Source organism: Sinohyriopsis cumingii, chromosome 12, assembly GCF_028554795.1.
Source record: "Sinohyriopsis cumingii isolate HCF-2022 chromosome 12, ASM2855479v2, whole genome shotgun sequence".
In the NCBI taxonomy this organism is placed as follows: Eukaryota; Metazoa; Mollusca; class Bivalvia; order Unionida; family Unionidae; genus Sinohyriopsis; species Sinohyriopsis cumingii.
The window spans coordinates 71,397,440-71,414,338 of NC_142972.1; the positions used below are offsets into that span (position 1 = coordinate 71,397,440).

The 16,899-nt window shown below is 37.5% G+C and overlaps 1 protein-coding gene across 1 annotated transcript in view; it reads left to right on the forward strand.

Moving 5' to 3' along the window:
• LOC149786724 (xaa-Arg dipeptidase-like) overlaps nucleotides 1-16,899 on the forward strand; it is a 74,494-nt gene that overhangs the window by 50,930 nt on the left and 6,665 nt on the right. The window contains exons 4-5 of the mRNA XM_089977223.1: nucleotides 4,809-4,963; nucleotides 8,374-8,623. Of these exons, the coding sequence (XP_089833349.1) occupies nucleotides 4,809-4,963; nucleotides 8,374-8,623 (405 nt within the window). The remainder of the gene's footprint in view (nucleotides 1-4,808; nucleotides 4,964-8,373; nucleotides 8,624-16,899) is intronic.

The following is a 16,899-nucleotide window of genomic DNA, read 5'->3' on the forward strand; positions in this document are numbered from 1 at the left end:
TTGTGACAAGTTTATTTCTGTGGAGGCTACATTGAGATAAAGGTCGTTTACCATTATTTTAAAATAGTAACGGACTTATTACACTGCCTTGCGGTGTTCCATTTTCAAGTGAAAGTTCTTCCGAATGGGTGTTGCCTATTCTTGTGGTAATTTTCCTGCCTGTGAGGAAATCGCCAATCCAGTTGAACAAGCGTCCAGTTATTCCAAATTGGTTTAATTTGGCCATTAGTCCATTGGTCCATACTAGGTCGAACGCTTTTTCTAGGTCTAAAAAAACCGCTATGAGGTTGCGATCGGTTTTCCTATGTGCGTTAAAAGCGAGTTTGATGTCTGTTTCCAATCTGAGAAGTTGGTCAGTGGTGGACCGTTTGTTCCGAAAGCCACATTGATTTATGGAGAGTAGGTTATTGGTTTCTAGGTGGTGTTTTAAGCTATTTGCGATTATTGTCTCCATTATTTTGCAAATATTGTTTGTAAGGGAGATGGGTCGGTACGAATTTATGTTGTTGGGATCTTTACCTAGCTTGGGGATTAATATTACTATGGCCTGTGTCCATTTGGTGGGTAGTTGGCCTTTAGTTTGAAGTTTCTGGAGTAGATATTGAGATGAACCAGACAGAATTGAGTTACAATAGTCCAGTCTTGAAAGTACTAATGAACACACAAGTGTTTCAGTGGCATCAACTAAAAGATATTTGTGAATTGAGCTGATGCGTCTCAGCTCAAGATATGCAACCTTGCATATGTTCATGACATGTTGGTGCAATGTGAGAGTACTGTCCAGAGTAACACCTAGGTTTCGTACTGACTGTGTGAATTTAATGTTGGCGATGCTGATATTTATTGTTTGAGTTAAAGGATGTGAAAGGATGTGAATGAGAAAGTCTTTGTGTTGTGATCAGAATGGCCTCAGTTTTATCATCATTCATCTGCAGCTTGTTACATGTCATCCATGATTTCACATCAGAAATGCACCTCTCTACACCTTGGATGGTAGCATCAACTTCTGTCGGGTGGCTAGATTTGTATATTTGGGTGTCATCAGCGTACAGTTGGTGAGACACTGGATGATGATCTATGACACCTGAGAGCGGCTGAGTGTAGAGAATGAAGAGAACACGTCCAAGAACACACCCCTGTGGAACACCACAACACAGATCAACTGGGCTGGAATGTATTCCATTTGCAGATACAATTTTTGTCCTGTTGACCAAGTAGGACTTGAACCACAGTAAGGCTGTATCATGAATGCCAAATACATGCTGGAGACGGTGAAGTAATATATCATGGTCTATTGTGTCAAATGCTGCAGACAAATCAAGGAGGGTGAGGACTGTAATCTTTCCGCTATCCAAGGCAGAGAGAATGTCATTAACTACTTTTAGAAGAGTAGTTTCAGTACTGTGGACAGGGCGATATGTAGATTGTACATTGCTGAAAAGACTGTTTGAATTTAGATGAGATACAAGGTGGGATAGAACAACCTTTTCTAAGATTCTTTAAATCGTTATGGTCTAGTGTTGGTTTCTTCAGCAGAGGCTTTACAATGGCAGTTTTGAAAAATGATGGGAATTCCCCGGATGAGAGAGAGGTATTAATAACGTCAGTTAGTGAAGGCAATACTGGATCTAAGCACTCAAGCATCATTGATGTTGGAATTGGATCAAGTTCACATGACTTTGGTGCACTCTTCATCACGACTGTACGTACAAAAATCCATAGAGACTTGGTTCAAATGCTGCTAATGGTTGCCGCTCAAATTCTGTATCCCAACTGTATGGTAACGACGAGTCAATTGAAATTGTGGTTTCAAGTTTATCTCTAATGGTTTGTACTTTGTCACGGAAGAAATTTGCAAACATATCCGGAAGGTCGACTGAAGAGAAGGTAGTTGGAAGTGGTGTTGATTTGTTCCTTGACATTAGCTTGTTAGTAATGTCGAAGAGCTGTTTGCAGCTGGAACTTTCCATCATCTTAGTAGTGTAGTGGGCTGATTTCGCTGCATGGACTATATTTGTGACATTCTTCTTAGCGACTTCATAGATTTGCTTATGAATAGTGAGTCTGGTAGAAATCCAGAGCCTCTCAGCTTTACGGCGGTCTCTTTTAGCAGTTCGAAGCTGGTCCCTAACACTGCTGTACGATGGAGAACACTTTTGAATTGATACTCTGCACTTGGTAGCTGGGGCATGTTTGTCAAGCAATGAACGCAGACAGTTATCGTTGTTCTGCGGTAGGAGGTAAGCAAGTTGTTAGGTTAGCTTGGATGTCGTGCATTAGTTTGGTTCTATTTATCATACGGAGGTTTCTCTTTGTAGCAGATAAAGGTGGAGTGTTAGGGACTGATACGTCAAGATGGCATATAATGCAGAGGTGATGTGATGCAAGGTCATGGGATACCAGGGAGGACCGTAGAATGTTATCATCAGGTCTATGAAGAATCCAGTCTAAAATGTGACCATGTTTATGGGTGGGTTGGTTAACTGACTGTTTGAGGTTGAAAACATTAATGGAATCTATGAGTTTTGATGTATCTGAGTTTCCGGGACAGTCAAACGATGTGTGGTCGAAATTGAATGTTGTGGTGTAGTTAACACGTTTTATCATGGGGTTCTTCGTGATGACAGCAATTTCACCTCCGCGAGAATTACGGGGGAACGACTTGATGGAGTAACCAGTGGGTGTTAGATCCGCACACTTGGGTTCATCGCCTGATGTTTTTAGCCATGTTTCTGTCAGGAAAAATATGTCAACATTTTGGTCGTTGATAAAATTAACTATTTCTGTGCGCTTTTCCGGTGGTCCTACTGACTTGGCATTGAATAATGCAATGCGTAGAGGTATTTCTTGGATAGTTGACACAAAGGTTGAAGAATTAATAGGGATTTGAATTAGGTTATCTAAATTAACGGTCGAATTTTTTTTTTAAATGGTTGTGTCGAAATAAGGGAGATAAATGGGATTCTTCCTCCTGTTCTACACCGGCCAGCTTTGAAACAACGTTTCTTTTTTCGCTCCTGTTTACATTTAGGTAATGATGAATGTAGTCCCAGTTCGTTTAGTCTAGAGCACAATGTAGTGTGGCGAGCCAAGGAGTGATCTTTTAAAGCAATTAATGAGGGTCCATCGTAGCATAAACGGGTTGACTGGCGAGTATCACGTGATGGCGGTTTGTTCAAGAACAGTGGAGCAAGACAGCTGAAAAAAAGTCTAACTGTTCTCGTTTCCAAAACAAGGAGATGAAGAAACACATACGAATTTAACAGCCAATACATAATGAACACAATAACGAAGATGAAATCAGGCAACAAGCACAAATTCAAAGGATTTATACTTACGTAACGTTAAAATATACACAAAAGATTGTTAGCGTACTAGGAAACTATTGATGTTTACTCCAGATTTTATTATTATGCTATATTTTGTCACAGGAAAATTCCAAATTACAAAATAACCAGTTCTTACTGAAAATAAATTACCGTTTACTGATAGAGAAATACGCAAGAAACACTATTCAAGATAAGTAACGCCAGAAAATGTTTAGATATGTTAAAGTCTCTCAGCGAATTCCATCATTCGCCTACTGCCTTGTATCTTTAGACAATTTATATAATTTTATCAAGGCATGAAATTCGGATATGTTATATCAATTTCATCAAATGGCTATGAAATGAACTCTTCCAAAAATCATAATTACCACTTTAAAAACTGTTGTATAAAATTATGTTCTGTACATAAATAAATGTACTAAGCCACCAGTCTCATTATCTTCCATGCTGCAGAAGAGTGTCAAATAAAATAAAAAAAATTGGAATCCATGTTACAAATTTTAGTCAGGTTTTTGTTATGTATTACATGTTGAATGGTTCATAGCTATTGTGTTTGATTTGTTATAACTCCATGTCGTTACATTAAAAATGGTTAATATTCTTATTGAAAAATAAGATAATTTCAATAGTGCAATAAGCCTAGGGTATGCAGTTTGTATTGACGTCTTTGTTTATAGCTTTGTTAGATTTTAGTGATTATTTGTTGCTATGGGGAGTGATGTTGAGAACATATTTCTCAACCTGAGTAATTAGGACATTTTTAGAAGCAGATGCCCTGATGTTCAGTATACACGAGACCTTATGATAGCATGGATTAGTTCCGTATAGTGGTCCTTCCATAACTTTTTAACATGTTTAGTAATTTGAGATAAAAATAATTCTTTGTATTGGTTGTTTGGTGCGTGTTTTGCATTGCATGGCGTGAGGTGCTAATATTTGGCTGAAGAAGGCCTTGTCAGGAAATCTACAAGTGTGAAACAAGAAAGACCAAGCAAGTGTGAAAGTAGAGTTTCGTGATGTTTGGTCGTTAGGTGGTTAGAAAAAATATTGACGTATCTGCGCTTATAAGAACATTTCAGTTGATAACGCCTGTTTTGAGGTCTTTGGAAATAGGGGTAATATGGACTATCAAGCCACGCTCACACCTTTGTTTGATTCGCTTGGTATGAGATCCCTTGAATGTAACAATACTTTTAGGTATAGTGTAGAGAAAAGTTAAATTTCTCACCTCTAAGGTTATGATACAATTTTGATATTACTCTGATTAGAAAAGTACACATAATTCATAAGAATTTCAAATCATTTAACAATGGGATTGAAAAATATATATCTGATTATGGCAGCTTTTTAATTTGGGAAAAATGTAGCCATCAACAGCTAGTGCACATATACGTATTATCGTTCAACAAACGCAATCATTGCCTGCGTTTTTGTTTCTATTTGATCATTGTCACTGCTTGTATATACTATATTATTAAGGTATAATACAAAAAGGAGGCACAAAGCCAAACATTATTCCGGAAGAGACGGAGCTAGAGTTTTACGTCCGGGCACCTACTAAAGTGGAGTTGGCAGTTCTTGAGGGGAAAGTTCACAAATGTATCGAGAGTGCTGCGACTTCGACTGGTTGCAGAGTAAGTTCAAGATAAGGTAGAAAATGCATGGATATACGTATAAAATTGTTGGGAGATAAGTAGTGAAAATGTTGAGGTAAATTTATTAAATATGGCCACCATCGGTAAATAGAGTCACACCTTTAAACAACTGTTTCTTCAAAACTGTTAAATATTTACCATATATTATGAAGACATTCAAATTTGTTCAAATGATGCCGGTGTGCCATCAAATATAGTCACCATTGCTCACAACAGAGAAACTTTTAATGACCTCCGAAACCGCCAGATAGAAATTGACAGGACTTGATAGGATGGATCCTGGCTTGGAAACCTTTTAATTCGCTGTCAATTATGAACACAATTGGTAAAAACCCAAAACAACAAACAAAATACTTTTTTACAACCTCATCACAAAAACTGCTCAGGTTTATAACAATGATGCCAACCTATTTTCAAATATGGCCGCCATTGCTAAAAAAAGAAAATATTTTTGTTAGAAGAAATTAAGTTTAAAAGAATTTAGACAAACTTTACAGATATAAAGAGCTTTTATGTACAAGATGCCAATCCATCACTGAAAGCTTTTATATTTCTACACTATGCCAATCCATCACTAAAAGCTTTTATATCTGTACAAAGTTGCCAATCCATCACTCAAAGTTAAAACAAAACCAACAAAAAATCCAAACATTAACATATCTTTGTATAAATCTCCTGGAACAGATTTTAATACATTGATACAAAACATTCTGGAGTAGGTACCTAGCAATACTGGATAAATGGTGCTGATGCTGCAGGCTGTTAAAAGATGTGAGCATTGCAAATAAGTCTTTACAACAAAAAGGCATTAAAGAAGCACGATGCTGGCTGTACTTGTGAAAAGCACTCAACCCTTTTATGTAGTAACTCGAATATATTTAATCAAACTTATCGGTATTAGCTTTGTGTATATTTCACTATAAGTCAAACTGAAAATTTTAAAGGTGAATTTCATTTTCTGTAGATGCTCCATGGACTTGAAATGTCTAGATACTCTTACTCTCTCTCTTTCTCTCTCTCTCATTTATTTATATTACACGTGTAATGCTTTTAGGAGTAACATCATGATCACGTGATATGTAATAGAACTTATTGCTGTTATTGACTCATATGCGATATTCATTGAGTCTGAGCATAATCATCTTAAAAACGTTTTGTTCAGTTTTATCAGTTGCAGATGTACAAACAATACTTGTGACATTGGTCATATGTATCATCTCTCCACGGTCAATGAAAAGCTTCTTTAAAATGGCTACCGGGTAAATGTGGTATATAGGGGTTGAAAAGAGAGGTTAGATACTGAAGTCGAATTTATGCATAATGATTTGAATTAATAGATTACTGTCTGGTCTGTATCCACATACTATACTACCTCCGGTTGGATTTTGTAGAAATGACTGTTTTATATTAGTGTTTTATTACTTTTATGTGTAGTTACATTGGCCAACATGTCCAAAGTCAATGTCATTTTAATCTGAATTATATTTTCCATGATTGTTTAATGTTTAAAAAGGCTGCAATAGACTGCAAAAAGCTTTGCAGAGGCAAAAACAAGTTTGTAAGAAAAAGATAAAACCTAAAAGGAAGTGACACTGTCATGAGATTGTATTTTTGTGTGGAAATAAGGTAATTTATTGTCATTCAAGTAGACTCTTTAATATAAAGATACGATACAGTATCTTTCAGTTACACAGGCACCTATAATCTGATAAATTTTCTCTACTTCCTGCTTCTTCTGTGATATCTCTGAATCTGTTTTGGCATTCTCGTAATGTATCGTGTTGTTTAAATTTTGATTTTTTTCCTTAGAATGTATTTGTGATACTTAATGTTTTCAGACATTAACATCTAACCAGTTTCTAAAACAATACTTAATGGAATAAGTTTAGAAGACCTCAACGTAGTGTAACGCCGTATCCGGGCAATAAGATTTTGGGGTCCTCCTGTTTAGCTTTTGATTAGAAAGAATAATACAAGACCGCATAGAATAAACAAGGAAAGTATTTATTTGTAAATTACATTAAATACAAGAACAGGTGAAAATTAAATTATTGACTGTCAATATAATTACATATACGTAAACATTTAAGTTAAACACCAGGCTTATGTGAACTAAATAATCAAGGGAGACAAAAGTGATCGACTCCAGTTGGGGAAGGTACAATGGAGCTTCACAGATTTTTGCACCTTCTTCACTCTGTATTGATTTAAGAATGTTTGCAATGCTTTATATCATTTAGAATTCATGCTATGGAAGTACAAGAAAAGAGTTGCTTAAATCGGGGCGGTGACTTAGATGAAGGTGAAGTATTAACCTTCAGGTAATGAAGGTGGTGAGTATCGTAAGGGGATGGCGCAACACGAGTTCGCCTCTAACGAAGATGGAGAGAGATGGTTTAGTAGCAACTTTACTGAAGTAATATACTTATATATCAATTCCTGAGGGAAGAATTTGTGTTTCCCAGAATTATTTAAATCGTCATGATATCTCGCCGTCACCTAGGTTAATCACGGTGATAATTCATCGAAGGTGAAATCATATCAACCAATACGGTAGCAGGCTTCACCTCATAAATAATAAATACATTTTAGAATTCCCCGTAATGCCAAGCAAGCATATAAAATTTCATTAGGAACTAACCATTGCAAATTGTTTAGCTGACATAGCTTGAGACATCATAGAATAGAAAATGAGTACAATGTACCAGATGCTTTTCTTCTGTCTGTTCCAAATGATGGACAAGACAACAATGAAACTGTCCAGTACACTTACGTGATGCTGTTTGTAGAAAAGGTCAAGTGACCAATAGGCAATCAGATTGCATAGTGCTCACTGACCAGAAGAGTGCAAATGGCGTATTAGTATATATTGGCAGTGAGTACACAACAAAACATTGGAATTATGCAATACATTGACAATGTCCTGGCTAAATTATACTTGATACGAGGCAGTTTCATTATACTGTTATGACTAACACAGAAAATATGTACAAAATGATCACACATGGTTACAATACATACTGAATCTGTTTATCACATGGTGTCAAAACATAACGAGTCATCATGTCCCAATACACGATGCAGGTAACAAAATTCAGTTGCTAAAACGCTGAAAGACGTGTCCTAGATAAGTACACTGTAAATATTACTATACATAAAGCACACCTGTCATCTAGGACACAATGCATTGTAATTACATTGTAAATTCAATTGGTAGTTGTGGTAATGTTCATTACAATTGGAAGATTATGCACAAGCTAGAAACACAACATGATAGCTCCAATATGAAAATTCAAACATTATATGATTTGCTTCTTTTTTAAAAACAAACATAAGCGCAGCTGCAGTGACAGATGGAAGTTATGAAGTATATTTTGCAAAATTTACAGGCAGAAATAAACTGGTCCACGCGTCCCTATTTGGACGCGGTGAACAATATGACAATCGCTGATATATACAGAACAAATGCCGTGTCAGTTGGGGTGGACTTTGAGAAGTACGGGATGCCTGACGGTTCTAACGCCTCGACAGGTTCTACAGATATGGGAAACGTGTCGCACGTGGTGCCCAGCATACACCCTATGTTCTACATTGGATCGACCTCGGTCAATCACACCAGAGATTTCACAACTGCTTCAGGTAGGTTGACATAAGGTGGTCTTGTTTGCTTAAGGTATGTTGACATAAGGTGGTCTAGTTTCGAATAATTATCAACGTCGGCCTTTGAAGAAATGATCTACTGCCACATGTAAGTTTACCTTTGACCCTTTGATGTCATATGGACATCTTCAGTGGACATTTCTTCCACAGTTCCTACCCCCTGCCCAATCTGTGTCACTAATTGCATCTACAGTTATGGTACTTATTACATATATCCCTGACTGAGAATGACTGAATAAAAATGGCAACTCCGCAAAAATGTCTGTATTCATTTATTAATACAGTATCAATAAAAAATTGTTTTACCACAGAACACACTCTTATCTCTAGAGTAAACAGATCAAAACACAAGTAAACAAATAATGACACTTTAATTATTATTCCTATGTTTACTAAATTTAATTTTCTGCATTTTCTTACAAGTCACCTGGAGGGTTTAACACCATTTTTCAGCACAAGATAGGCTATACCTGGCGACCAGTATGACTGGCAGAGGAAGAACCATGGAAAACGCCGGCAAGCACCACCGACCCACAATAAGCTACTGGCAAGCTTTCTCACGTACCCACGCTAGCCAAGTCTGAGACTCGAACCCTCGCAGACAGAGGTCAGATGGCAGTGAACCAGAACGGTGAGCGCTTTAGACCACTCAGCCACTCTGGGCCCCAAAATCATAAGTATTTTAGTGGAGAGGTGTATTGTGTCGAGTATAACGAGGATAGTGACGAGTAACTCTTGTGACTTAACCCGGCCCAGGGACGAGTGTTTGAGCAGTTTTTTATTTCTTCTTCTGAGCTCTAGAGATAAATTGCATTTATGTTGTAAGAAACATTAGTTCACTGAAGCTATGTTACCGAGTATAAACAATAAAATAAGCGTTAATTTTAACACAAAAAAAACACATACGTATATTCACATACAGACACATGCAAACACATATGAATTCATACCTATGGGGACTGTGGTGGCTCAGTGGTTAGCGTGCTGGATTCATGACCAAGAAGGGGCTGGTTCGAATCGTACCATCAGATCAGTCTGGTTCAACTACCTTGGTATGTCCATGGGCAAGGCACTTTATTCCGAATTGTCTGAGTACTAAATAACCTACTTGTGCTGCAGTGTTGTGAAGTACCAAACCAAACATACACGTGAAAATACACGCATAACTTAATAAGTTTGCTAGCTATGTAAAGTCTTGATTTTATGCTAAAAAGATGCTATAATTTAATGTAAAATGTAAAGGTTCTTTGTCAAAAATTCAGTTGCCACGAATGGTTAAAGTATACACGCGGAAAGGTTGTCGAATACACATTTAGGATAGAAGGAAAAACATTGCAATATATAAGAACCAAGAGTTAGGCAAGACCATACAAATGAATACTCCAAAAAGTGTTTTAATGAGCTTAGCAAATTCTTCTAACTTCTTCCTAAATTCAAATATCCTTTTTCTTCTTGAATATAGCTGTATTTACTAAATTTTGCTATGATCCATCGTCATTTTCCAGAAATCATCTAACCCATTTTATTTTTCTTCATCTAAAGAGGGAACAAATGTGAATCATATTTAGTCCTTCCCCATTCTCAGGAGCTACTAGGACAGAGGTGGAAAACTTTCCAGTGCAAGTGCCTCATACACAGATTTACACCTTGACGCAGGCCGCATAGTTCATTAAGCAAAATAATTAATATTTGAAATAGCAAAAACAAAAGTTTTTTTTTAAATAACATCATAATTAATTTTCAATTGTTAATATGTTGTTAATATTTGAAAATTTAAACTTAAAATTCAAAAGAAGCACATTTATTTGATAAACAGAGTAACATAAACAGAGTCATTGCGAATGATGACTTGTTCCTAGGCCGCATGAAAACCCTTGGCGGGCCGCATGAAAGCCGTTGGCGGGCCGCATGCGGCCTGCGGGCCGTAGTTTGTCCACCACTGTACTAAGATATCACGTCCAATTCCTCTATCTTACAAACCTTATATAAATTGAAATAAAGTACAATTAAATTCGCTGTCAACTTTTCCTGTTGGATTTGGAAATGCTGAAAAAGATCTATGAATATGGTCAGAGCAATAATTTTTGCAACAGTTACCTTACCAGCTACTAAATGATGTTTTGACCCCAGCTTGCCAATATTCTTTTTGCAGCTTTTAATTTCTTCCTGTAATTATTTTCCACCATTATTGTAAATTTGGAGAAAGATCAGTGCCGAGGAGTGTAAAATTAGAAAAGTACCAATTTCGATCCATAGAAGGATATATTATTTCAGTCCAAATTGTCATTGTTATTTTGCTTTTAGGTCCAGACAGTAGAACAAATTATAAAAAAGGAAAACTATAAGAAACACAAACATGCAAAATATGCATAGTTTCTTTTGGAAAACGTTGAAATCCATTGCTGCCATGCTGAACCAGTTTATACTCACTCACATCAAAGATCAGTACTCATACATTCACATTCTGTTTTAAATTTATCTCTAAAACCTCAGCACCAATGATAAACAAATATGGGACAAAGGGATCTCTTTGGCAACATAATCTTTCAAGTAAAATAAATGATGACATATATTCATTATTTATAACACAACTTTTATAGTTCTCACAAAACAATTTAAACCATTTAGAAACAGAATCACCAAAGGTAATAGATTATAAAGCTTTGTCGACAAAGCTCCAAATAATTGAATTATTTTTAAAAAAGTCTATCAACAATATTAATATTTTAAGCCATATATTTTGTTTTCTAATTGGTTCATGATATCGTATCATGACCTTGTGTTTCCTCTAATTATTATAAACTATATGAATCCTGTTTGAGCATCAACGATAGCACGCTGGAAGAACCTTATTCAATCATACTGTCGTAGGATAACTACTACGACCTCGCAATCCAGCCGTCCCAGATACTACTTTTAGCTAAAGGGAGTCAAAGGTTGTCTGCCGACTTATGTGGTGGTCAAGCAGAGCGATCTCCCCTTAGATATAAGCCTGTGCAGCAGAGCCTAAGGTTACCTCAGATGCTACTTCCGCTCGTGCCAAGAAGCACGCTCTCGTCACGAGAGAGCTCGCAAAAGCCATACTATACGTGGAAGAAATACCATTACAAGTTGGAGTTTTTAATTTCTAAGGAAAGTATATTCCGTCTATATTTCCAACTTTTACCCTTCCTACCACGACAAAGTTCTGCCTTTACAATTTGCTAACACTTGTCATCGTTACGCATTTAGGTACTTGTACGGGGGTCCTAAGCAAATTCACATTCAGTTCGGGCTTTAATTATTTTGTGCGTGCAAGTCTCTAGTGCTTATTAAAACTCATAATATATGTGTAATTGCATTATGAACGGGTACATATCGGCGATTTTCTATTCCAATGTATTCACAGCATCCGGCGCCAACTTCAATGTTTTTACTTGTACTGTAGGTCTATCGTCCTTTATCTTTACAGGTATTGCCTCGTACTGGATTTTTTGTCGCACATACTTTGTACGTTTCAGTTCCCATTTTGTGTAGGTTTTTTTTTGTTGTTGTAGCGTACACACTTGTGTACATTTCTGTATTGCTTCTGATCTGGTCGGACAATACAGGTCAGCGTTTAATATATGGTTTATTCAGTCGCTTCCTGCTCACGCATGTTTTTATAGGCAACAATTGAGTCATATTTATTTGCATAAGTATTCCGTCATATTTAAAGAGGACTTAGTCACTCGCACGGGTAGCTTTTTGGGACTTCACAATATAGGTTGTTGTAGGGTTTAACGCCATTTTTCAGCACAAGATAGGCTGTACGTGGCGGCCAGAATAACTGGTATCGGAAGAACCCTGGAAAACACAGGGAAGAATAAATGACCCACGGGAAGCTACTGGCAGGCTTCAGCACATGCCCAAGTTAGCCGAGCCTGAGACCCAAACCTACACAGACAGAGGTGGGATGACCGTGATCCGGAACGGTGAGCGCTTTAGACCATTCAGAACCTCCCCAATATAGGTTTAGGCTACATTATTATGTGTACATGTTCTTAAGAAACTCCTTATATATGTATAATCCCTAATTTCTGCTACATACAGGTGAGTTTCCTTTACCACGGCATGATTAGCTTCAATGATTCTGCTGCCTATGCCGTCCTTGACCTTCCCTATAGGTAGCATTGTAATTGAGATAACCTGCTATCACTTTTTTCCAGTTAACCATCAGCTGGTATAGCTCTGAACCCACACTGTCTTTAAACATCACTGGTACAGACTCACAGGTTTATAACTTCTCCCCCTTAAAGGAAGTATTGTCATTATATTTTACCTGTATACTTCACTGCTCTATTATACTGTTATCAGTTTCTGGGTTAACCTTTCGAAGATTTAGCTCTGCATGGACATTGCGTTCTGAAGACATTTGTCTGGGCTACAGATTTATACCTTTGGCTCTATTTTGTCTTACAGATTAGAACAAGGGGCAAAGGGTAAAAAAACACAGATCAGGACAAACTCGTCACCAGTCTACATGCTGACCTTTCCGCAGTGTAAAAATTTATGTGGACAATGGAGATAAATCAACTTAACCCTTCAGCCAGGAAACGCTGGACACTGACACAATCTGAACAGCTCCTGCACCGAAGTCACCAACACATGACTAAGCATTTTTGGCAGCTCCCTCTACTATGTTCGACTTGATACCTATGGCGGAACAGCGAAGCAGAGCTAAGAAACAGCCATTTTTCCTCTCATTCAACAGACATACGGACAGGTCATATGGAACAGCAGCATTACGGTACGTCGAACCCGACTTTTGCAACATGTTCAGGGACCAGTCTAAGCCTCATACTACCTCATAACACTCATTCGGCACGATGCCACGAATGGATCCTCACGCCTCAACAGATGTCGCTTCGCAATTTATCTACACTCTACCACGAGAAGAGACTCTTTACTCAGCGACTGTCTCGAAGTCACGGTTTATAATTCAGGGTGTTCTTTAAGTTTAGTGAGCGACAGACCTCGTCCGTCTTTGCCAGCTAAGACTCAAGCTTTACCGTGGACCTTCACATCATGCAACCAAGATGATGCTGTTTGTTCTCCAGTGTTGTCATCTATTCAGTCTGAAGATTCAAGCTTCCATTGAGGATGTTTTCCACCTTTGACCCCCATAGATTTGTCCTCTTTCTGCCACTCCATCAACAGTCTGGACCAGAGCTTCAGCATCTGTTGATCATACGATGGAACAGAAGAGTCCGACTTCATATACGTCCAGTTTGAAAGAGTTAAACATTTTGACCGGCCTTCATCATCCGTTCGTCAGCGGTTCTACCTTCGCCATACACCAATCTTTCGTTTGGAAGCCCCATCATTTTGATAGTGATATCACCGCTTTGGGGATGATAAAGCCACGCTCCATACATATGGACCAAATGGCCATTGATGACACAAGGCAGTTTGTACACAATCGTTGCCGTGGCATCGATGTTGGACTTTCTTCTTTATGGCTATCTTCCAACATAACTTATCTTCTGCCACTCTGAATACCACAGGGTCACCTAGAAGACTGATTTCCCTCCCTACCACAACCACAGCATCGTTAGTACGTGCAATCATTGGTAACAAGGGTTATCATGTCTTTTTAGGTTTAACTCATTGATGTTTTTGCAGATGGATAGACAGCTTCTTATTACGCAGCTTTACGAATTCTGTTGGGTTTGCGGGGGGGGGGGGGCTTTCCCTATTTGAAGCTGAGTCCCAAGAGATGTTGGAGTCCCCTGAAGTCAGTATACCTAGAAGCTGTTTCGCATACCTTAGGGGATGAAGATGGTATATCCAGGGTAAAGGGAGGTACCTCTTACCTATTCTCCTAAGGTATTTCAATGGGTAACGTATTTAAGGAAGAAACCAATTTTTCCGATTAAGATATCTTTGTTCGAGAATACTACCCAATATACACATACACGCTCCCGGCCTCCACGCAGTTACACACATAGTGTGTCCTCCGCTCAAGTAGTAACTGAGGTATCATTAGGCTTTGCCGCCAAGTCTAATACCTCAGGGGAGATCACTCTGTCTGACCGCCACATAGGCCGGCAGACAAATTTTAGCTCCCTTCAGCTAAAAGTAGTTTATGAGAGGGCTAGATTTGTGAGGTAGTGGTAGTTCTCCTGAGGTATTTTGACATGGTACGTATTCTCGAAGAAACATATTTTACTAGGAAAAATTGGTTTCTAATGCGAGCTGCATTAGCTCCCTAAGCACATTCATAATCAGTATATAAAAGATATATAAGCCTTCAGTTTTAATGCATCATCTGTATTGTTTTCCTTTGGCAAATAAATGACACCTCCTTGACATATGAAAGTTTTGCTACATTATGTACATTATTTATTTTTTTATCTATATAGACCCTTGCAATGTATTGCTTTTAATAGAAGTCTGCAGCGAATCCATCTCAGCTTTTCTGATAAATTTTCCATACGTTTTATATACTTGATGTATTAATTAATTGCAATTAGACCCTCGCATAGTTTTCTTTCCTCTTGACTAAGTTTAATATTGTGATTAAAAATTATATTTCGACATACTTGAGTACCATCGAGATCAAGCGGAGAATTTCTGATTTTGTTCAATTCATATAAAACTGTTTTTGAGCTTCTAAACTATTTGATATATTTATTTCTTTTTTCAAGATTTAAAATATATGTTGCACCTTTTTCTCCAAAACTCGCACCATCTGTCTTACATTACCTATATACCTTATATATCAAAAGGACCGCTCCGGTGGCCTAGTTTTTAAAGCGTCCGCCTCGGATGCGGTGGATCGTGGGTTCGATCCCCAGCCAAGTCGTACCAAAGACTTACAAAAATGGTACTAACAGCTGCCTCGCTTGGCGCTCAGCATTAAGAGGTTAGTGCTAGGACTGGTTGGCCTGGTCTCAGGATAATGTGACATCGCTATAAACTGCCACACTGCAGACATCGTAGCGATGTGACTAAAAAATTGTTAAAGCTACGTTAAAAATCCAAATCACACACGCACACACACACACACACACATATCAAAAGTAGCGAGGGTTAATCACTTATTGAAAATGTCCACTAATTAGTTAAGAAAATAAGTATCCTCCATAATGAAACTAGAAACTTCTTCTCAAAGCGGTTTTAATATGTCTTTGTCTGCAACTGTTGGGTTCTCCTAAGATAGATCAAAATATTAAATCTTAAGGCTTTTCTATTACTGCATTTTCCAAATTTGCTGCAGAATTTATGTGATGGTATTACTTTTGTGGATTTGGGAGGTCATAAAAGTTACTTGAATGTTCAAATTTCTTTAAAGAACCATGATCTACTTTATATAGGTCATTTCTGTATTTTTTAATTACGTGATTTATTAGTGGGGATGATATTGATTTTCTCACACAGTTACCAGACCTCGTAAATAAGAGATCGGCAATCGCTAATTTTGATATAGCAACTTGTACATAAATGATCAATATTAACTTGGAATTAAAAAAAAGTGAAAACATATTCCCGATTAAATTAAAAATTTATAGCCAGGTTCCTTAAACTAATACTCGCAACGTATTTTCTTTTGATGAGCACCATGGTAGCACCAACTTGTGTTGGTCTTGGAGTACTTGGAAGAGGCTATAAATTACAGAGCAAAAGCGGAAGATAAATTCTTGATTGAGAAAGAACTGGAAGAGATTTGAAAGAGACTTCCACAAATATGGAATAAACAGAAGAATTCTTCTAGACTCTTGCTAATTTACATCCAGACATATAATTCACAAAAAATGAGTGAGAAATATTCCATTCCTGGATATATTCATCAATTTATCTGGAACTTGAAATCTTGTCACACAAAACACCAAAAGGTGAAAATTCCTTTTAATAATGTCACGCAAAACAAAGTTAACAGTCCCTTTAAATATTGCATCAAGATTGATAACAATTATAAAGGACAAACGTACAGAAGAAAAGATACTCGTAGAATTAGAGCAACATCTTTCCAGGCAAAACTAGTCAGAGGAAATTATCAATTAAGGCAATGTGATTAAAATCAAATCTCCACTCGTTCGGCTTACATTGTTGCTGTTCGACCATATTGCTCAGTCTCCCAAACGCGAAGGTACAATACTTCATCTAATTGGCTGATACAGTTAGTGATTATGATCATAACATAGGTCACCAGACTATGACACTTAAGCGATCCCTGTCAGATCTTCACCTAGGAGAGTGGAGATCTGATTTTAATCAGACTGTCAATTAAAGAA